The sequence below is a fragment of the Myxine glutinosa genome, chromosome 2 (assembly GCF_964187855.1).
Source record: "Myxine glutinosa chromosome 2, kmMyxGlut1.1, whole genome shotgun sequence".
Taxonomy (NCBI): Eukaryota; Metazoa; Chordata; class Myxini; order Myxiniformes; family Myxinidae; genus Myxine; species Myxine glutinosa.
In genome coordinates, this window is record NC_136262.1 from 9,768,218 (window position 1) to 9,791,730 (window position 23,513).

Sequence of the window (23,513 nt, forward strand, 5' to 3'; positions counted from 1 at the left end):
CTCACATTATCCTCAAGTACCCTCTGTTACAATGAAAAATTCATAGTGGATTCTATGATGGTGAGCTGCCCAGGCCCTGAAGCAGCAAAGCTGCCCCAAACCATAATATTTCCACCACCATGCTTTAAAGTTGGTATCAGGTTCTTGTGGTCAAATGCTGTCTTTGGTTTTCGCCAAACATGTCTTCTGGTACTGTGGCCAAATAGCTCTACCTTTGACTCATCTGTCCAGAGCACATTGTTCCAGAAGTGCTGGTCTTTGCCTCGGTGTTCATTGGCAAACTTTAGTCTTGCCCTGACGTTCTTTCTGGACAGCAAAGGTTTCCTCCTGGCACACCTCCCATGTAGATCAAATTTGTGCAGCCTCTTTCTAATGGTGGACTCGTGTACTTTGACATAAACAGTGGTAAGAGCTACCTGTAGGTCCGGTGATGACATTCTGGGGTTCTTAGAGACTTCTTTCAGCATCTTATGGTCTGCTCTCGGGCTGAACTTACTGGGGCGGCCTGGCCTGAACAAGTTGGCAGTTGTTTGGAATCTTCTCCACTTGTAGATTATCTTCCAGACAGTCGAATGATTGATTTCAAATTGTTTGGAGATCTTTTTAAATCCCTTCCCAGACTCGTCGGCATCTATAACCTTCTTTCTGAAGGCCTCAAAGAGTTCTTTTGATCTAGGTATGGTGACGCGGCACACTTCAACAACAAAGAGCAAACCAAACTAATTGTCTGAGGTTTAAATAAGACAGGTTCCTCCAAGATCCTCTCTAACAATGTTCTAATCATTTGCACCTGAGCTGGTGCACCCGATTCTAATTTTAGGTATTTGAAGTAGTGATAAATATATACTTTTTCCACATGCGAAATTTGCATTTATGTTTATTTAAATTATACAATGGACTACAAAATGTAAATGTTTCATGATATTTGTTATATTATGTCACCTTTATCTCTCAATATTGTTGAAATGAAGATAAAATAGATGTATGTTGAAATATGTTGAAAAAGTCAAAACTTTACATGGGGTGTACTTACTTTTTCACGTGACTGTACGTGTGTGTACCTTGCCTCTAAACTGTGTAGCCTGGGCTCGAATCCCGACCGAGCTATAAACGGTCATCCTGGTGTTTCGCAGGCAAATGATTCATCAATGTGTGCACCATCCCTCAGGTGGACGTCCCGTCTGCTGCCATTAGTTGGTGGATGTTAGAGATCCCACGATGTCCTTTGTGAAGAGTAGGCGAGCTATTACCGGCACTCTGAACAAATTACTATTTGCTGCCGGGGCGGGGCACTGCATCAGCAGCAGTTGCACCTTCAGCCAATGATGCTACCTTGCAACCCTGTGCTGCAAACAAAAAGAAGAAGAGGAATCCGTTCTTCTTGACCCTACTATGGCCCTCATCATTTATCTACACAAAGTGTAATTTTTTAAGACAATCTTTCATGGTGTCTGTCCAACTTTCAATGACGTGTTGGAACAGTTTATTCGAGGGTAATGCCTCGTGAGCCTCGTGAGCCAAAGTCTGAATCCTCGTCCTTACAAATTTTTGTGTCCTCGGGGTATTTTGGGTCCTCGGGGTCTTTTGGGTCCTCGTGTCTTTTCAGTCTTCAGGGTATTTTAGGCTATTTTGGGTATTTTGGGTCTCTGGGGTATTTAAGGGTCTTTGGGGTATTTTGGATCTTCAGGATCTTTTGGGTAGTCAGGGTCTTTGGGGTCCAATGGGTCTTTTCAGTCATTTTGTTATTTGGGGTATTCGAGGTCTTTTGGGTCCTCAGGGTCTTTAGGGGGTATTTGGGGTCCCCGGGATCTTCTCTGTCTTTTGGGTACTTCGGGTTAAGTATTTCAGGTTACATTTGTGGGTGGAGTCATGTCAGCTGTCCAACCAATGGGTGAAGAGAGGACATGCATCCATCCATAACCATACACGTTTGCTCCATTATATATTGATTACCTTTTCTCTTTACCTGTACAGGGCAGATCTCCATACGAGCAGACAACGTATCGCTATACACCGCTGTTGGCCTGGCTGCTCACGCCAAATGTCTTCGTCTCCCCGTTCTTTGGCAAGGTGCTTTTCGCAGTCATTGACGTGCTCGTCGGCTACCTGCAACTCCAGGTACTACGGCGAGCTGGGAACTCGAAACGCACCTCGGCCCTCCTTTCCTCCCTGTGGCTCCTAAACCCGTTGGCGGCGGTCGTGGCTTGTCGTGGAAACGCCGAGCCTCTCGTTGTGCTCTTCGTCATGTGTTCGCTTTCTGCTTTGCAAAGGTCGCGACCTCTCGCCGGGGGTCTGTGGTTTGGACTGGCAGTGCACGCCAAGATGTATCCCATCACCTATGCCCTGCCCGTTGCCTTGTACCTGAGCCAACGGCACAAGATGCAAGATGGCGTCGACTCGCTTCAAGATGGCGTCGACTCGCTTCGAGGTGATACGGGAGAGATGGATTCCGGACGAGTTTGTAGAAAAGGTCGTCGAGGATTCATTCGTTTACTACAGCGAGGATTTGCGAAGGTGTTGCAGATCGTACGAAGTCTCCACGTTTGGACTTTCTTCCTGGCTGCGGCGTCAGTGTTCATCGGCCTGGCCTGTCTCTTCTACCAGATGTAGGTAAAACTTTCACACGTATCTTAACCTGGAAATACCTGATTTATGAATCAAATTGGACATCAAAATGAACGCTTTCCTCATCACAGGTTTATTTTTAAAATGACGTAACCCTCTGTACTTTCATCACAAGAGACTCTTGGCATTGGCAGGTATGGCTGGGAGTTCCTGGATCAGGCCTACCTTTACCACATCACTCGGCGTGACACACGGCACAACTTCTCTCCGTACTTCTACCTGCTGTACCTGGGTGCTGGATCGCATTGGGAAAGAACTGTTGGTTTGGCCGCATTGGTACCTCAAGCCATCCTGTTGCTCATCGCTTCCTTTGCCTTCTATAATGACCTGCCATTCTGCTTTTTCCTGCACACCTACATATTTGTCTCGTTCAACAAAGTCTGCACTTCACAGGTATGCCACAAAGTCACTTGTCAGCATCGCGTTGTCTTAAACCTTACCTTCACAAATACTGATGTTGGTGCTTTGTGTGTGATTTTACAAATCTGGTGGAATGAATGTGTTGATCAGGTAATTCGAAAAGGATCTTTGGTTTGACGTGCACTGATCAGGTAATTCTAAAAGGATCTTGGGTTTGACACAAACTGATCAGGTAATTCTAAAAGGATCTTGGGTTTGACGTGTACTGATCAGGTAATTCTAAAAGGATCTTGGGTTTGACGTGCACTGATCAGGTAATTCTAAAAGGATCTTGGGTTTGACACAAACAGATCAGGTATTTCTAAATGGATCTTGGGTTTGACCCACACTGATCAGGTAATTCTAAATGGATCTTGGGTTTGAGGTGCACTGATCAGGTAATTCTAAAAGGATCTTTGGTTTGACACAAACAGATCAGGTAATTCTAAATGGATGTTGGGTTTGAGGTGCACTGATCAGGTAATTCTAAATGGATCTTGGGTTTGAGGTGCACTGATCAGGTAATTCTAAAAGGATCTTGGGTTTGACGTGCACTGATCAGGTAATTCTAAAAGGATCTTGGGTTTGACGTGCACTGATCAGGTAATTCTAAAAGGATCTTGGGTTTGATGTGCACTGATCAGGTAATTCTAAAAGGATATTGGGTTTGACATGCACTGATCAGGTAATTCTAAAAGGATATTGGGTTTGACGTGCACTGATCATGTAATTCTAAAAGGATCTTGGGTTTGACGTGCACTGATTAGGTAATTCTAAAAGGAACTTGGGTTTGATGCGCACTGATCAGGTAATTCTAAAAGGATATTGGGTTTGATGTGCACTGATCAGATAATTCTAAAAGCATATTGGGTTTGACGTGCACTGATCAGGTAATTCTAAAAGGATCTTGGGTTTGATGCGCACTGATCAGGTAATTCTAAAAGGATCTTGGGTTTGATGCGCACTGATCAGGTAATTCTAAAAGGATCTTGGGTTTGACGTGTACTGATCAGGTAACTCTAAAAGGATCTTGGGTTTCACGTGCACTGATCAGGTAATTCTAAAAGGATCTTGGGTTTGACGTGCACTGATCAGGTAATTCTAAAAGGATCTTGGGTTTGACACAAATTGATCAGGTAATTCTAAATGGATCTTGGGTTTGACGTGCACTGATCAGGTAATTCTAAAAGGATCTTGGGTTTGACGTGCACTGATCAGGTAATTCTAAAAGGATCTTGGGTTTGATGTGCACTGATCAGGTAATTCTAAAAGGGGTCTTGGGTTTGACCCACACTGATCAGGTAATTCCAAAAGGATCTTGGGTTTGACACAAATTGATCAGGTAATTCTAAAAGGATCTTGGGTTTGACACAAATTGATCAGGTAATTCTAAAAGGATCTTGGGTTTGACCCACACCGATCAGGTAATTCTAAAAGGATCTTGGGTTTGACACAAATTGATCAGGTAATTCTAAAAGGATCTTGGGTTTGACACAAATTGATCAGGTAATTCTAAAAGGATCTTGGGTTTGACCCACACTGATCAGGTAATTCTAAAAGGATCTTGGGTTTGACACAAATTGATCAGGTAATTCTAAAAGGATATTGGGTTTGACACAAACTGATTAGGTAATTCTAAAAGGATCTTGGGTTTGACTTGCACTGATCAGGTAATTCTAAATGGATCTTGGGTTTGACGTGCACTGATCAGGTAATTCTAAAAGGATCTTGGGTTTGACACAAACAGATCAGGTATTTCTAAATGGATCTTGGGTTTGACCCACACTGATCAGGTAATTCTAAATGGATCTTGGGTTTGAGGTGCACTGATCAGGTAATTCTAAAAGGATCTTTGGTTTGACACAAACAGATCAGGTAATTCTAAATGGATCTTGGGTTTGAGGTGCACTGATCAGGTAATTCTAAATGGATCTTGGGTTTGAGGTGCACTGATCAGGTAATTCTAAAAGGATCTTGGGTTTGACGTGCACTGATCAGGTAATTCTAAAAGGATCTTGGGTTTGACGTGCACTGATCAGGTAATTCTAAAAGGATCTTGGGTTTAATGTGCACTGATCAGGTAATTCTAAAAGCATATTGGGTTTGATGTGCACTGATCAGGTAATTCTAAAAGGATATTGGGTTTGACGTGCACTGATCATGTAATTCTAAAAGGATCTTGGGTTTGACGTGCACTGATTAGGTAATTCTAAAAGGAACTTGGGTTTGATGCGCACTGATCAGGTAATTCTAAAAGGATATTGGGTTTGATGTGCACTGATCAGATAATTCTAAAAGCATATTGGGTTTGACGTGCACTGATCAGGTAATTCTAAAAGGATCTTGGGTTTGATGCGCACTGATCAGGTAATTCTAAAAGGATCTTGGGTTTGATGCGCACTGATCAGGTAATTCTAAAAGGATCTTGGGTTTGACGTGTACTGATCAGGTAACTCTAAAAGGATCTTGGGTTTCACGTGCACTGATCAGGTAATTCTAAAAGGATCTTGGGTTTGACGTGCACTGATCAGGTAATTCTAAAAGGATCTTGGGTTTGACACAAATTGATCAGGTAATTCTAAATGGATCTTGGGTTTGACGTGCACTGATCAGGTAATTCTAAAAGGATCTTGGGTTTGACGTGCACTGATCAGGTAATTCTAAAAGGATCTTGGGTTTGATGTGCACTGATCAGGTAATTCTAAAAGGGGTCTTGGGTTTGACCCACACTGATCAGGTAATTCCAAAAGGATCTTGGGTTTGACACAAATTGATCAGGTAATTCTAAAAGGATCTTGGGTTTGACACAAATTGATCAGGTAATTCTAAAAGGATCTTGGGTTTGACCCACACCGATCAGGTAATTCTAAAAGGATCTTGGGTTTGACACAAATTGATCAGGTAATTCTAAAAGGATCTTGGGTTTGACACAAATTGATCAGGTAATTCTAAAAGGATCTTGGGTTTGACCCACACTGATCAGGTAATTCTAAAAGGATCTTGGGTTTGACACAAATTGATCAGGTAATTCTAAAAGGATATTGGGTTTGACACAAACTGATTAGGTAATTCTAAAAGGATCTTGGGTTTGACTTGCACTGATCAGGTAATTCTAAATGGATCTTGGGTTTGAGGTGCACTGATCAGGTAATTCTAAATGGATCTTGGGTTTGACGTGCACTGATCAGGTAATTCTAAATGGATCTTGGGTTTGATGTGCACTGATCAGGTAATTCTAAAAGGATATTGGGTTTGACGTGCACTGATCAGGTAATTGTAAAAGGATATTGGGTTTGACGTGCACTGATCAGGTAATTCTAAAAGGAACTTGGGTTTGATGCGCACTGATCAGGTAATTCTAAAAGGATATTGGGTTTGATGTGCACTGATCAGGTAATTCTAAAAGCATATTGGGTTTGACGTGCACTGATCAGGTAATTCTAAAAGGATCTTGGGTTTGATGCGCACTGATCAGGTAATTCTCAAAGGATATTGGGTTTGACGTGCACTGATCAGGTAATTCTAAAAGGATCTTGGGTTTGATGCGCACTGATCAGGTAATTCTAAAAGGATCTTGGGTTTGACGTGCACTGATCAGGTAATTCTAAAAGGATCTTGGGTTTGACCTGCACTGATCAGGTAATTCTAGAAATTGGACACTTTGTCTAGGTAGCGATATTATAACGATACACGTTGTATGCAACACAGACCTGGAGGAATTGCCAAATACAACAAGGTCCAGAAGTGAGACAAACTTTCCAACCATTTTATATCCAGACTTAATGAATTGTGTTGTGTTTACCAAAAGTATTTATACAGGCTGGAAGACATGACGTCATGGAAAAGTTTGGATTCCTACAACTAGTTGAAGTCTGAGTCGATCAGTGATGTGTCTGTTCTTGTGAAGAATGGCGATCACTTTGTACGAGCAAAGGTAGGCCTGTAATACATCAATGACGCAGACTTGTGTTGCAAGAGCAGATAAGCATGACGTCATACATGTTAACAGCATGGTTACCTGAACTGCCATATCCTTCAATACTCTCGGATGTTTATCCGGCCCCAAAGCTTTATATTCTTTCATCAATTCCAATAAAGAAACCAACTCATCAAATAATGCTGGCAGACTGGACACTGAGTTCAACGTCCACCCTTGGGCCCAGACTAGACAGCTTAGAGGTGAGTGTGCGTACCTGTAGGCTATCTTACCAGGTTCGGGTAAAGTACAAAAAGAACAGAGGGTGCAAGAGCAGAAAGGAGGCTGCAGAAGACAGAGACCACCGACCTACCTACCTGCAATATGAAAGTGATAGGCCCAGAGACTCAGCTTCATGTGGGAGATAATGATCTTGAAGACCGAGGTTTCCACGGCATCGAGCTGGGCAAGGTGGGAGGCCGGGGCGCCAGGCCAAAGGGGAGAGCGGTACTCCATAATGCTGCGGACTAAGGCCTCGTCGGTGGATAGAAGTTCAAGTGCGCCAAAAATGGACCTTGCGCTGCGGAGGAGGATTCCCGGTCAGCAACTTGCTTTGGAAGCCAAGTTAGAAATGTGATTCGCCCGAGAAAGATCACAGCTGATAGTGAGACACAAAAGCTTAAGTGACTGAAATTCTTCAAGAGGCTTGTCAAGGAACTAAATGGGGGAGTTGCTTTCCAGTTGGTGCTTTCGGAGAGAGAGAGAGGAAGAGAGAGGGAGATGGAGAGAAGAGGAAGAGAGAGAGAGAGGGAGGGAGTGAGAGAGAGAGAGAGGGTGAGAAGAGGGAGTGAGAGAGAGAGAGAAAAAGAGAGGAAGAGAGAGAGATTTGTCAGCATTCAAGAGATATATATATATATATATATATATATATATATATATATATATATATATATATATATATATATATATATATATATATATCCCAAGTGTTTGACCATCTTGTGATTTGATCATAAGGTGTGCAGAGAGGGAAGAGTGTTTTTCCTAAACTGTGCCTTTTTATGTTGGCATTGAGAATTGTTACCTGTCTGGCATTGAAAATTCTGGTTAAATGGAGTGACGTCTCTCTCTCTCTTACCAGTTTGTAATGTGTAAGGAGCATCACAATTTTTGTGAGGATTTCAAGTAGTTTTATTTGAAGCAAAAGCTTTTACAAAATTGACCTTCAAAATTTGATGTTTTTTATTGGCCTTGGAGTGCCCCAACCTCTGGAACCACAATTTACATAATGTGAGTTTCCAATTTTCTCAAACTTTGGGGTTTTCCATGAAAGGTGTCCAGTTAAGATGTCCTCACAAAAAAAAAAAAAAAAATGTAATTGAGCTGTTTAGGTGGAGACTGTCGGTCCATTTTACACAGACTGCCCTTATTACCATATTAATGATTGGGTGTTGATGGATTTTGGACACTGTGTTGGGAGCAGTACTTCCTTTGGTACATGTGTCTCCTGCCTCTGGTGCTTCCATCCCTGAGGTTGCCATGGAAGAAAGGACTGCTATTGCTCATGCTATGGTTTTCCGGACAGGTGAGCCCTCGCCATATAACATGACATTTTACTAACTGTGATAGTGATGCAATGCAGCTGGCTGTGTGGTAATTAATACATTTTGTTTGCTTAAACTTATTAATAGTTGGTAACGATTGTTACTACATTATACAAACTAGAACAGTACTCTGTAGAGGGCATACCTCCGCCAGGACGAACAGTTTACGGTTTGTATCCCACCGATAGGCCGGATCTGGATCCAATGTGAACTAAAATCGAATCGCCTTGTTCTTGTCACTTACTCAAGTCATTCACCAAGTTTTGTTACAAATCTTGCACAACTTTCAGAGATCTCGAACTGGTCCAGTCAAATGGTGCCTTGTCCCACCACTAATTGGAAAAGATTGTTTCTCTGTTGGATTCTCCTCTGATATACCCCAGGAATACCATATCAAAAATAGAGATGAATGGGAGGGGTGGAAGGGGTCTAAATATGCTAATTTATGTTAATTAGGTCCGAACATCAAAGGAACAAGCTAAACAAGAAGAAATCTTGCATTTGTCTCAAGAATAATCAATTTAATGCTACCCAACATCATCAATAGTGTTGTTAGAAATGATAGAAACTCAAATTAGGTACCTACTTGGATTATTACCTGATTATGTAATCATAATTATGCTAATTAAGTGTCACCATTAATGAAAAACCTTCTTTTGAAATAGTGAACCAAAAATTATAAGGATGGTGTCAAAACCAAAATGGGTTTTCATGGTCAAGGTGTTCAATGGTACGGGCCAGAACTTCATGAAGTTATTATTATTATGCAAGTTATCCAAATTATGCAAATAAGGCCCTTACCAAGAAACATATTACAATAAAAAGTAATTGCTCATACCGGGTAAGACAAATAGAGGAGACAAACCTACATGTAAGTCTCTAAAACACTTGTTTAGCTGTGCGGTCGTTCAGTCATCAATTTCAGCCTCAATAACTCATGGGTCCATTGAATTAGTGCAACTTGTACCTTTGCACTCACCACAAGCAAATGTGCATTCAAGACCGTGCCTCCGACAAGTGCATTTCAGAGTGTTGCAGCCAGTTTTACAGTTAGAGTGAATAACTTCAAGTAGGTAGTCAGGAGCCGAAGGCAGGTCTGTTTGTTCTGGAATGAATTTGCCATCCTTTGCCTTCCATCCCTAGTCAGTGGCATTTAGTCTGGAACTTTCTCCTTTCCATTCATTGATTTGGTAGAAAACACGTAGGGAGTGGTACTTTGCCGCAGCTGAGGTTTGAGGCAAAACCTGTGCCTGAACCACCTTTGAACACCTGACAACTTTTTCTTTAAACCGCTGGCATCTAAGTGTGTCCAGGCTGTCATTTTCCCCTCCATTATAGAGGCACACAAGTGCATTCTCACCAGCTTCAATAATTTGATTATGCGGGGTTTCTGGACCAGCCAAAAAGATTTCTGCGTGCTTCCTGAACTTAGAATTGTTAAGCAACTTTTTGAACGCAAGTGGTTTTCCAACCCCAAAAGTCGAGAAGTTGTGTCGCAACCTGAAATGACATGTGCAAATGGAATGTTTTCGCATGCAGTTTCCTTTAGGATATCCCTCGTCTTTTTGGGGTCCCATACTCTGCCCTGGTGTTGGTGTCATACCCTGGTGTTGGGCTAGCGGCTAGGGTGCCGGCTTAGGATCCTTGGATCCTGGGTTCGAATCCCGGTCAATCGCTGAATTAACGCCAGGGGGGTTGACTCAGCCTGTCATCCTTCCGAGGTCGGCTAATTGAGTACCAGTTCACTGGTAATTCCCTGTTTGTCGTTAAAGGCGGCAAAAAGGGTTGGCGTCAGGAAGGGCATCCGGCCGTAAAACATTGCTTCAAAAAGGGGACCAAAAAAACAACAACAACCATGGTTCCCGAAAAAGACCAACCCCCGCTTTGCGGGGAAAAATGGCCTCTAAAGGTGTTTTTTTTTTTAATACTCTGCAGCTATTTGAATTTGACCTTGGTTCTGGTCTGAAATAGATTGCGTTTGGAAGATTCTTCACGTGATAGCAAAGAAGAACAAGTAAGTCTGTGTCCTCTCCTACTAGAACAGTGTCGACATACTCTGCAGATTTTACTGCAGACATAGCAATCAGCGTATCAGCATCTCCCTTTGCCTGTTGGATGACACATCCTGCTCTCTCTGGTTTCTCACTCAAAATGTTTATGAACCTCTGCTTGTTCACTGTATTTGACAAAAACTCGTTTTTTCTTCAAAGAAATAACAGTTTGCCCAGAAAAGTGTACCTGCGGCCCATAGCAACCCTTTGTCCTGCGCAAGTGAGTGACATCCTTGGTTGATGGTTCTGCCGAATATCCATCAAATACAATGGTTGGTTTAGAGTACCTGCGAGCTACATTGTCCACGTACAACTGACAAATGTGATCTATTGACTCCTTTCTCGGCCAAGGAATTATTTGTATGAGTGATCCCCCATCAAGCGGAAAGTGAAGCTCAGTAGACGGCAAGGAATCTGGCTGCGAATCTTTCACATATTCCCATATTGCATCAGCGAGGGCGGGTTTGTTGGCTTCTCTGAGGAGGACGGGTGACTCGAACAGGGCTGCTGGGTAGTTGCATAGTTCAAACGTTAGGGCTGCCGAGGGATCATCCTCCTTATTGGCAATAACACTCAGTCTCTGGAAGAGAAGATGCGGCTCAATTTGTATGGTATCGGCTTTAGGAGTCACCAATGTCTTTGCAACGAGGGTAACAACTTGAATTTTTCGCCGAAAAGAGAAGTCATTAACACTCATTCCAACCATGCTGTCAAGTATTGCCTGGCCTACTTGTTTTGCGTTGTCAACATTCACAGAGTTGTTTGCTGTGACACCACTGACTCGGCTGCGCAGAGACTTGTCACCACAAAAAAGATCCAACTGCTTCAGTGTCCTGAGCAACTCGAAAGTATCATCCACGTCCTTTTTTAGTCGTGCCTTTGTCACATCCTTATGCTGTTCACTCGTCACATGTCACCCCTGAGACTGTCATACGACATATGACACATACGACATATGAAACATATGACACACTCCTCCATTTCTATTATGCAGCAAATTCCTGAAAAATAGATTAAGTATGATAAGTAATTAAGTTCTGGTGTCACAATGCAATGAGCTGCATCTGCTGAATACATTTCAGACGTCCAAATTGATGGCTGAGGATACACAACACCAGTAATGAAAGTAAAAGATCAGCATACTTGACAGAAACCTCACCGATTATTGTCATAAATGCCCAAATGGCATCACATAGGAAGGAATGTCAGCACATGCAGGCATGCATTAGGCTTTACCAAGGTGACTTTATTTTAAGTACCTAAAAACTCACCTGTACATGCTACAAAGTACCAACATTCATTTTTACTAGTAATTTCTTCATCAAATCAGAATGACAAGGAAGAAACAATCAAGAACTAGAACGCCACTCAGTAGAGCGCATACTCCCGCCGTGGGTCAAGTTGGAATAGTACGATTTCACATAAGTTTGAAGGAGTAGTTCAGTAACAACACAAGACAAGACAAGACAAGACAACACAAGACAGACAATGCACAGATATATATTTAGAATATATAGAAGATATATATAGAAGAATATATAGAAGATGATGAGGGGAGTGTCGTTGAAGCTGAAGGGAAATGTGTATGCTGCATGTGTGAGAAGTGTTATGATTTATGGGAGCGAGACATGGATTATAATGAACGCATAGCAGCAACGAAGGCTGGAAAGGGTGGAAATGCGAATGGTTCGGTGGATGTGCGGAGTATCGTTGAGAGAGAGGAAGACAAATGATGAATTGCGAAAGATGATGGGAATAGAGCCTGTGATTGATGCTGTGAAGAGGAACAGGTTGAGATGGTTTGGTCATGTGTTGAGGAAGGATGAAAGTGACTGGTTGAGAAGAGTGATGGAAATGAATGTAGAAGGAAGTGGAGGACGGGGAAGACCGAGAAAGACTTGGCTAAAGATGGTGGAAGAAGAAATGCGGGCAAGGGGGTTAACAAGGGGAGATGCAGAAAATAGGGCAAAATGGAGAAGATTGTCATGGGGACCGCAAGGCTAACCCCCGCTCTAGCAGGGAAAATGGCTTTAAAATGCCTGTTGTTGTGTTGTTGTATATAGAAGATAATGTTAAAAAAAACAAGGCAATTTCACTTACATTTTCGGATTCAGCGTTCAATTCTATATAAGTGAGTGTATTTTGAGGCATGTGTGACTTCAAATAAAATTGTAAGCCAGGAAAACGTTCGTTTCATTCCTTAGGGATACAACATGTAAAACTGGCCCAAACGTCAAAACAAAACTCGCTCATTTTAAGTCGTACAAGCTATTGCGATCACTCATTCTTCTGGGAAGAATCCCGTGCACATGCTTGTCACACTTATAACTCACCTAAGTCTTTATAAGTTCATCAAATACTGACACCGCGATTGACATTCGCTGAGGTGAATGCTGCTAATATCTTCTTCCTCTTCCTCTGAGGAAGAGGATAATATCCTCTTTGAGGTGAAAAAAAAACAAAAAACAGTTTTAAAGCATTATACGTATCAAACGATACATTTTATGAAACGGGGAAACCTAATACACAGTTTGGTGGTTTTAAAATGACAGAATGTCTTTATTAGAAAAAAAACAAAACATTGAAGACGACACTGCTAACAAAATACACCGCTCTAACGCTTAACCACGAGTTTAAACTACATTTACAACAAATATGAAAACTATTTTCATATCACAATGTTAAATATAGAATATACAGAAGATAATGTTTAAAAAAAATGAGCCCTGTCTTCCAATGGTAAAAAAATCCTTCAAAACATTCCTATATCGGGAATAATATCCTGAGCTTCACCAAAAACGAATCAATTCTTCCTTATCCCAAGGGCAATCATCCCACCAACTTTCATCCAAATCCGTTCAGAACTTCTCAGATATCTTGTGCACACACACACACACACACACACACACACACACACACACACACACACACACACACACACACACACGATCGAATGCATTACTCCCTAGCGGGAGTATTCATGATTCCAACCAAAACAGCCTGGAGGAAGCTCCCTTTATTTTAATCTTTTCATTACCTGGATTTCAGTATAGATGGCACTGCTGTCTGGAGGAGAAATCAATGGGATGCCAAACAGGACAAAATAGGCATACCTAAAACATGCACTGACTATAATAGAAAAAGACGGTTTTTCATTAATGGCAACACTTAATTAGCATAATTATGATAACATCATCAGGTAATAATCCAAGTAGGTACCTAATTTGAGTTTCTATCATTTCTAACAACACTATTGATGAAGTTGGGTAGCATTAAATTGATTATTATTAATTTTTTTATTTTTTATTTTTTTATTATTATTATTATTTTTTTTGTATACTGAATCGAGGCTCGTGAAAGAGCTAACATTTACTTCACAAACAAATCAACCAGACAAACAAAATATATAAAAAGAGGGAGCGGAAAACAAGATACGGAGAGAAGGGGAAGCACACAAACACAACATTTGAGAGCAGGGAGATGTGTGGAAGGGAGAGGGTTTGGGGGGAGGAGGCGTGGGAAGGGGGGGGGGGGAGGAGGCGTGGGAAGGGGGGGGGGAGGGAGAGGTATAAAACACAAGGACACCAAGGACTTCCAGGACAGAAGTTGGTATTTCAAAAAAGTGGAATTGGGGTGAAATTAATGGGGGTAGAAAAGATCAAGGTTTTGGATGGGGGAAGATAAGAGATGGTGGTGAACAGCTGTTTTAAAGACCTGGAGGGTGGAGTGGGATTGAAGAGAGTGAGGGAGTTTGTTCCAGAGGCGGGAGAAAAGAGGAATGAAGGAGTGAAGGTGAGCAGAGAGTCTTGATTTTGGCAGTTTGACCATAAGAGGGTTGCAGGCAGATCTTGTGCGACTTGTAGGAATATTTGTGGGACAGAGCCCAGAGAGAGCTAGGGGGGCAAGGCCAGAGAGGAGTCGGTAGAAGACGGAAAGACCACCAACCTGCCTGCGGTGAGTGAGTGAGAGGCCCTTGGAGTTAGCTTCATCGCGGGAGATTCCAATGATTCTGAACGCTTTGGTTTCAACAGCGTGAAGACGAGCTAGGTGTGAGGCAGGAGCACCAGCCCAGAGGGGAGAGCAGTATTCCATTGAGCTGCGGATGAAAGCCTTGTATGTGGTGAGGAGCTCAGGTGTGCCAAGGAAGGACTTCGCACGACAGAGGATGCCCAGTCGGCGACTGGCTTTGGAGGCCAGATTTGAAATGTGGTTTTCCCAGGAAAGATCATGGCAGATAGTGAGACCCAAAAGCTTGTATGTGGTGAGGAGCTCAGGTGTGCCAAGGAAGGACTTCGCACGACGGAGGATGCCCAGTCGGCGACTGGCTTTGGAGGCCAGATTTGAAATGTGGTTTTCCCAGGAAAGATCATGGCAGATAGTGAGACCCAAAAGCTTGAGTGACAGAACTTCTTGGAGAGGATTATTCAGAAAGTGGATGGGAGGGTTGTCCAGTCGGTCTTTTCAGAGAGACATCGTTAGAGTGTGAGATTTGTCAGGATTGAAAGACATGTTCCACTTGTTTGCCCAGTCTGTGATTTTGTCCAGGTCTGCAGAGAGTGAGGAGGCTGCAGACTGCCGATCTCAGGGATGAAGAATGGAGCGACAGAGAGTAGAGTCATCAGCAAAGAGATACAGAGGATTTTCAAGAGAGTCAGAGAGATCATTGATGAAGACCAGAAAAAGCACAGGGCCCAGAACACTGCCTTGTGGAACTCCAGCCTGAACAGGAAGAGGAGATGAGAGAAACCCATTCAGGGCCACACGTTGACTACGACTAGAGAGGAAGTCCGCCAGCCATGCGTGGAGATTTCCATGGATACCAAAAGAGGAGAGTTTGGTGAGCAGAGCGGGGTGCCAGACCGTATCGAAGGCACGTGATATGTCAAGGGAGACTGCTCTAATTTCCTGTTTGGCATTGAGGACCTCCATCCATTGTTGAGAAAGCAGAAGCAGCATGTCCAGAGTAGAGTGTCCAGGTCTGAAACCAAATTGATGATCAGAGATCAAGCCATTGGAGAAGAGGAAAGATTTCATATCTGAAGCAATGATGGATTCCATGACTTTGCTGATAATTGGGAGAAGGCTGATTGGTCTGTAGTTGCTGGGATCTGTTTTTGCACCTTTTTTGTGCAAAGCGGTGATGTTGGCAGATTTCCAAGCAGATGGAAGATGACCTTGAGCAAAAGAGAGGGTGAAGAGAACAGAGAGAGGGAGTGAAAGAGCGGAAGTACAGGATTTTAGGACCCGTGGGCTGATGCCGTCAGGTCCAGTTGCAGAATCCGAGTCGAGGGTTGACAGAAACTTTTCCACCTTGTCAGGAGGAAAGGACACAGAGTCCAGGAGCAGCTGGGTACGACTGGGTACGGTGGGTACAGAGAGGGATGGGTTTGGGACACAAGATTTAGAGGCAAACACAGAGTTGAGGCATTCAGCTTTTTCACGTGCGGAGTCAGCCGTGTGGCCATTTGAGGTGAGGGAGGGGATGGAGGGGGAACAAACACCAGAAACAGATTTGACGAGACGCCACCAGGATTTGGAAGTGGGAGACAGATAAGAGAGTTCGGTCCTGAGAACGGAGAGATATTGTTTCCTGGCTCTCCTGAGGGTGGACACACACTTGTTTCGGGCTTTGTGAAAGGAAATGAGATTTCCTTCCGTTGGATTTGCTTTCCAGGAGACGAAAGCAAGTTGTTTCTGGGCAATAGCCTCACCACAAGATTCCGTGTACCATGGACGGGAGGAAGGGTATGACAACAGAAGACGAGATGGGATAAATCTGTGCATGAGAGAGAGCAGTTTGCTTTGGAAGAATTCCCAGGAAGAATTTATGTCAGAGGCAGTAGAGATGGGAGACCAGTCCAGATGATTGATGGCTGCTTGAAGACCGTGCCAGTTGGCCTGAGTGAAATGCCAGACTCGTCGACGCTGAGGAGGCTCTCTGAGAATGGTCAGAGAGATGTCCACTTTAACAAGCACATGATCAGAAGAGCCGATTGGAGCAGAAGAAGAGCAGCAGACATTTTCAGGGAAGTTAGTCATAACCAAGTCCAGAAGAGAAGATGCTCCGTTGACTGAAATCTGGGTCGGGAAATTGACAGATTGTGTCAGTCCCAGTGAGTCGCAGAAGTCCTTTGCTGAAGAGCCATGGCTGGTGAGAGCAGTACCCACACCCAGCCAACTGGCATGGTGACAGTTGAAATCACCACATATGAGGAAGAGAGAGTTGGGATGGGTAGATAGATGTTGGTCCATATTCTCAGACAGCGAGATGTAGATGGAGTCATCACTGTTTGGTGGACGGTACAACACACATATGAACAAAAGGTGGGAGCGAAGGGGAAGCCGTAGCCAAAGGTATTCCTGGGGGTGAGGTGGAGAGAGGGCAGTGCAGGGCGAGTGAAGAAGAGAGTTTTTTATAAAGATAGCAACCCCACCTCCAGGACGAGGCTCAGGTCTATCATACCGGAGGAGGGAGTAACCTGGGAGAGATACCAAGGAATCAGAGACATCATGAAGGAGGAAAGTTTCTGTTAAGCAGATCACGTCTGGTTTGTCAGAAGCAACCTGTATGGAGAGATCAGGCAAGTTTGAGCGAAGGCCCCGGATGTTTGAGGTCCATACTGTTAAGGAAGAGGAAGGGGGAGCATCGGATACAGAACAGGGGGGGGGGGGGGGGGAGCGGTAGGGTAAGATGTGGAAGAGGAGGACGAGGTAGGGAGAGCTGTTGAAGGTGTGTCGGAGATTTCAGAATAGCTTGGAGAAAGGGAAGAATGGGGCGGACAAAAGGTTTGATGGTGATTGGGAGAGGCGCAGTGAGGTGTTATTTGACGAGGGGGAAGAGCGAGGCAGAAGGTTGAGGGAGATGAAGGTGAAAGTTGGAAGGGGGAAGAAGCGGGGAGGACGCTTTGAGGAGGAGGGGTGAGAGGGGAGTCTAGGAGGGGAGGAGCGAGGGAGAGTCTCGGAGGGGAGGGGTGTGGGGGGAGATTTGAAAGGAATGGGTGATTGGGAAGATTTGGAGGGGAGGGGCAAGGGGGAAGATTTGAAAGAGATGGGTGATGGGGATGATTTGGAGGGGAGGGGCAAGGGGGTAGATTTAGAGGGGAGGGGTGATGGGAAATGGGATTTTGGGGTGATGGGATTTTGAAAAGTGTACGATTAATGGGAAATGAACATTTATTGCAAAATGAGTTTCTTGAGACATTCGAGTCAAAAATACGTTTGAGGACGCTGGAGGGAGGATGGAGTGCTGGAGAGTTTAGGGAATGAATGAAAGATGCACTATAAGAGATGGAATTTTTTTTTGGAATGAATAGATTTGGTGAGCAAGTCGAAAGCATCCTTTTATAGAAGAAGAAGAAAAAGGTGTTATAGAATATGACAGAATACAGGTCTTCAGGGGATAGATGAGACATTTTTTAACAACGTGATCACGTGATCACAAACAACGTGGTCGAAGAACGAACGAACAAATAAGAACGAATAAACGAATAAGAACAGATGGAAATGTTTTTTTTTTTTTTTTTTTTTTTGAGATTTTAAAACAAGGAAGTATGGGGTGAAAAGACCGTGAAAAACAGAGACCGGAAAGTAATTGCAGCGCGATCGAAGAACCGCTGAGACAAAAACAAAGCCTCAAGCCAAGGTCGGACATGGTAGCCTAGTACTACACTTAGGCCTCAGAATACGCGATACGAAAGACCGACGATTCTGTACACAGGTATGAAAAACCAACGCCAAGAATACTATTAAAGACACCCCAATAGGTACATACACCGAGAGAAAGATACAGTTTCGACAAAAACACAATTGTGAAAAGTTAGTTAACTTCGAAAGCGAGCGCGCATGGACAGCTTTGAAGAGACGAGACCTCCAATCTTGTGCATGCGCAATCCCCATTCCCCAATCCCCATGCGCAATCCCATTCTTGAGACAAATGCAAGATTTCTTCTTGTTTAGCTTGTTCCTTTGATGTTCGGACCTAATTAACATAAATTAGCATATTTTGACCCCTTCCACTCCTCCCATTCATCTCTATTTTGATATGGTATTCCTGGGGCATATCAGAGGAGAATCCAACAGAGAAACAATCTTTTCCAATTAGTGGTGGGTTAGGCTTCTAAATTGACTAATTTGACTGGACTATACTGTATACCGACCGGTTTGGCCCCATCCATCAGTGGTGAAGAATCATTTAAAGATTAAATTCTCGTGTGCGGATCCAGATCTTCACCAAAATTGAATTAATCTGTCTTTTCCACAAACCCAACCTGTCCACCAAATTTCACCTGAATCCGTCCATAACTTTTTGAGATGTCGTGTTCACAAACAGACAGATCACAGACAAACAAACAAACAAGAAATATGTCATGCAGACCATGATACTTGCAAACCCCCCCCCCCCCCCCCCGAAAAAGTTGCCATGAACACATCAAATTGTCCATTTCATTAAGATTCAAATTGACAATCTTAATCTAAGCTCTTGTCAATCGGATTAAAATTGATTCTTTTTCAGATGAAAATTGATTTTAGAAGTTTGACCTTGAGTTGACCTTTGACCTTTTGACCTCAAAAATACTTGGTTTCCCAATTATATGATGTACTATGCAATTGCTCTTTAATTATCAAGTCAATCAGATGAAAATTGATGATTTTAGAAGTTTGACCTTGAGTTGACCTTTTGACCTCTAACATACTTGGTTTCCCAATTCTATGACGTACTATGCAATTGCTCGTGAAGGACATTGTGGGATCTTTAAACTCCACAAAGTAATCCTCGCAGACGAGATGCCCAGTTAACGTCCATCTGAGGAACGGCGCTCCCATTTACACTTCAATCTGCGTGCAAAACATCAGCTAAGAGGTGAGTACGAGATTAGTTGGAGGGAGGCAGGGTGTGCCCACCGTGAAGGTCATTAGTGAGCCAGCTTGGTTTTTACTCACAATCCGATAGCTTGTTCAGCTTCCGTATCCAAGTCCCGGATACCACTGCGTTCATCTGAATTTGAATGTGAACCCATACCGTGTGCAATTTCAGTCCATTGTCCTCGCCACTAGGCCACGACCATATCCACCGTCACAGTACTAGTTTTCACAGAAAACAACAACAAGTATGTTTGATAAACCTAACCGACGAGGAGCGAAGTTGATGAATTTTGATTGATGAATTTTGATAAATTGTCAAAACGGCATCATCCAAGGTTCAACGAACGCAATGTAATCCACAAATTGTTAATCACGTATGTGACATGTGAAACATTGATGTTACGTTTGACCTCAAAATAGCCATTCCCTGGTGTTTGCAGGCTGCGTGGCTCATGCCAGCATACTTCCTGGAATTCCAAGGACATGACACCTTCCTGGAGATCTGCCTAGCCAGTTTGCTCTTCCTTGTGGTCAATTGCATCATCATGCTAAAGCTGCTTTCTCACTACCACTTCAAGCACAAGATGGCATGACCTCTTCAGGGATGTTCGTGTTTAAATGATCATGATGTAAAATATACATCATCCCAAGTAGAAACTTTTTGATGGTCAGAAGAGGTCTTACCCCAACTGCTGATCCATTCCTTCAGGTTCCATCCCTATTTCCCAAGTTCGAAATGTCATGTTAAACATGCAACTTCACCAACTAAATCCTCAGTAGTTTGGAATGTATGCGTGATGTCTTCCTCTTAACCTTTAGTTTGTATGAAATTCCCATTGCTGGTTATAAATGGACATGACAGCAAGTGGAGTTGAACTTGCTCTTGCAGCTCGAAGTTTGGATCATTCTACTGAATAAACGAATTGTGGTCATGGAATTTTGACCACATCTCAGACACTCGATCAGTGGTCCAGTAATTGCCAAACTTGGATTTCAAACATGTTTGTCTAAATCACTCCCAAAAAATGGAGAACACAATTATGGGGGAAAATAAGGGTTGTTCCCACCTCGTGATAAGAGTCCCCAAACAGTTTCATGCCAGGGATGGCACACATACAAAACTAGAACATAGGATGCATGCAAAACTAGAACATAGGATGCATGCAAAACTAGAACATAGGATGCATACAAAACTAGAACATAGGATGCAAACAAAACTAGAACATAGGATGCATACAAAACTAGAACATAAGATGCATACAAAACTAGAACATATGATGCACACAAAACAAGAACATAGGATGCACGCAAAACTAGAACATAGGATGCATGCGAAACTAGAACATAGGATGCATGCAAAACTAGAACATAGGATGCATGCAAAACTAGAACATAGGATGCACACAAAACTAGAACATAGGATGCACACAAAACTAGAACATAGGATGCATGCAAAATTAGAACATAGGATGCATGCAAAACTAGAACATAGGATGCATGCAAAACTAGAACATAGGATGCATGCAAAACTAGAACATAGGATGCATACAAAACTAGAACATAGGATGCACACAAAACTAGAACATAGAATGCATGCAAAATTAGAACATAGGATGCATGCAAAACTAGAACATAGGATGCATGCAAAACTAGAACATAGGATGCATGCAAAACTAGAACATGGGATGCATACAAAACTAGAACATAGGATGCACACAAAACTAGAACATAGAATGCATGCAAAATTAGAACATAGGATGCATGCAAAACTAGAACATAGGATGCATGCAAAACTAGAACATAGGATGCATGCAAAACTAGAACATGGGATGCATACAAAACTAGAACATAGGATGCACACAAAACTAGAACATAGGATGCACGCAAAATTAGAACATAGGATGCATGCAAAACTAGAACATAGGATGCATGCAAAACTAGAACATAGAATGCATGCAAAACTAGAACATAGGATGCATACAAAACTAGAACATACGATGCAAACAAAACTAGAACATAGGATGTAGACAAAACTAGGACATAGGATGCACACAAAACTAGAACATAGGATGCACGCAAAACTAGAACATAGGATGCATGCAAAACTAGAACATAGGATGCACGCAAAACTAGAACATAGAATGCATACAAAACTAGAACATAGGATGCATACAAAACTAGAACATAAGATGCATACAAAACTAGAACATAGGATGCACACAAAACAAGAACATAGGATGCACGCAAAACTAGAACATAGGATGCATGCGAAACTAGAACATAGGATGCATGCAAAACTAGAACATAGGATGCATGCAAAACTAGAACATAGGATGCACACAAAACTAGAACATAGGATGCACACAAAACTAGCACATAGGATGCATGCAAAATTAGAACATAGGATGCATGCAAAACTAGAACATAGGATGCATGCAAAACTAGAACATAGGATGCATGCAAAACTAGAACATAGGATGCATACAAAACTAGAACATAGGATGCACACAAAACTAGAACATAGAATGCATGCAAAATTAGAACATAGGATGCATGCAAAACTAGAACATAGGATGCATGCAAAACTAGAACATAGGATGCATGCAAAACTAGAACATGGGATGCATACAAAACTAGAACATAGGATGCACACAAAACTAGAACATAGGATGCACGCAAAATTAGAACATAGGATGCATGCAAAACTAGAACATAGGATGCATGCAAAACTAGAACATAGGATGCATGCAAAACTAGAACATAGGATGCATACAAAACTAGAACATACGATGCAAACAAAACTAGAACATAGGATGTCGACAAAACTAGGACATAGGATGCACACAAAACTAGAACATAGGATGCACACAAAACTAGAACATAGGATGCATGCAAAACTAGAACATAGGATGCATGCAAAACTAGAACATAGAATGCATGCAAAACTAGACCATAGGATGCACGCAAAACTAGAACATAGGATGCATGCAAAACTAGAACATAGGATGCATACAAAACTAGAACATAGGATGCATGCAAAACTAGAACATAGGATGCATGCAAAACTAGAACATAGGATGCATGCAAAACTAGAACATAGGATGCATACAAAACTAGAACAGAGGATGCATGCAAAACTAGAACATAGAATGCATACAAAACTAGAACAGAAGATGCATGAAAAACTAGAACATAGGATGCATGCAAAACTAGAACATGGGATGCATGCAAAACTAGAACATAGAATGCATACAAAACTAGAACATAGGATGCATGCAAAACTAGAACATAGGATGCATGCAAAACTAGAACATAGGATGCATGCAAAACTAGAACATAGGATGCATGCAAAACTAGAACATAGGATGCATGCAAAACTAGAACATAGGATGCATGCAAAACTAGAACATAGAATGCATACAAAACTAGAACATAGGATGCATGCAAAACTAGAACATAGGATGCATGCAAAACTAGAACATAGGATGCAAACAAAACTAGAACATAGTATGCATACAAAACTAGAACATAAGATGCATACAAAACTAGAACATATGATGCACACAAAACAAGAACATAGGATGCATGCAAAACTAGAACATAGGATGCATGCGAAACTAGAACATAGGATGCATGCAAAACTAGAACATAGGATGCATGCAAAACTAGAACATAGGATGCACACAAAACTAGAACATAGGATGCACACAAAACTAGAACATAGGATGCATGCAAAATTAGAACATAGGATGCATGCAAAACTAGAACATAGGATGCATGCAAAACTAGAACATAGGATGCATGCAAAACTAGACCATAGGATGCATACAAAACTAGAACATAGGATGCACACAAAACTAGAACATAGAATGCATGCAAAATTAGAACATAGGATGCATGCAAAACTAGAACATAGGATGCATGCAAAACTAGAACATAGGATGCATGCAAAACTAGAACATAGGATGCATACAAAACTAGAACATAGGATGCATACAAAACTAGAACATAGGATGCACGCAAAATTAGAACATAGGATGCATACAAAACTAGAAC

General features: G+C 42.3%; 2 protein-coding genes across 9 annotated transcripts in view; one reads left to right on the plus strand and one right to left on the minus strand.

Moving 5' to 3' along the window:
• Positions 1-13,015, minus strand: part of CNOT10 (CCR4-NOT transcription complex subunit 10) — a 160,285-nt gene extending 147,270 nt beyond the window's left edge. The window contains exon 1 of the mRNA XM_068108758.2: positions 12,929-13,015. The gene's annotated coding sequence lies outside the window, so the exon portion shown is untranslated. The remainder of the gene's footprint in view (positions 1-12,928) is intronic.
• PIGM (phosphatidylinositol glycan anchor biosynthesis class M) overlaps positions 1-20,417 on the plus strand; it is a 31,655-nt gene extending 11,238 nt beyond the window's left edge. For 5 of the 8 annotated variants that reach the window (XM_078772966.1, XM_068108762.2, XM_068108759.2 and 2 more), the window contains 4 exons: positions 1,975-2,606; positions 2,760-3,018; positions 8,424-8,525; positions 19,898-20,417. In XM_078772966.1, the coding sequence (XP_078629092.1) occupies positions 1,975-2,606; positions 2,760-3,018; positions 8,424-8,525; positions 19,898-20,050 (1,146 nt within the window). In that variant the 3' untranslated portion in view covers positions 20,051-20,417. Of the gene's footprint in view, positions 1-1,974; positions 2,607-2,759; positions 3,019-8,423; positions 8,526-19,877 lie in introns of all 8 variants that reach the window. The other 3 variants (XM_068108765.2, XM_078772967.1, XM_078772968.1) reach the window with 1 other exon arrangement.
• Positions 20,418-23,513: the final 3,096 nt, after the last annotated feature.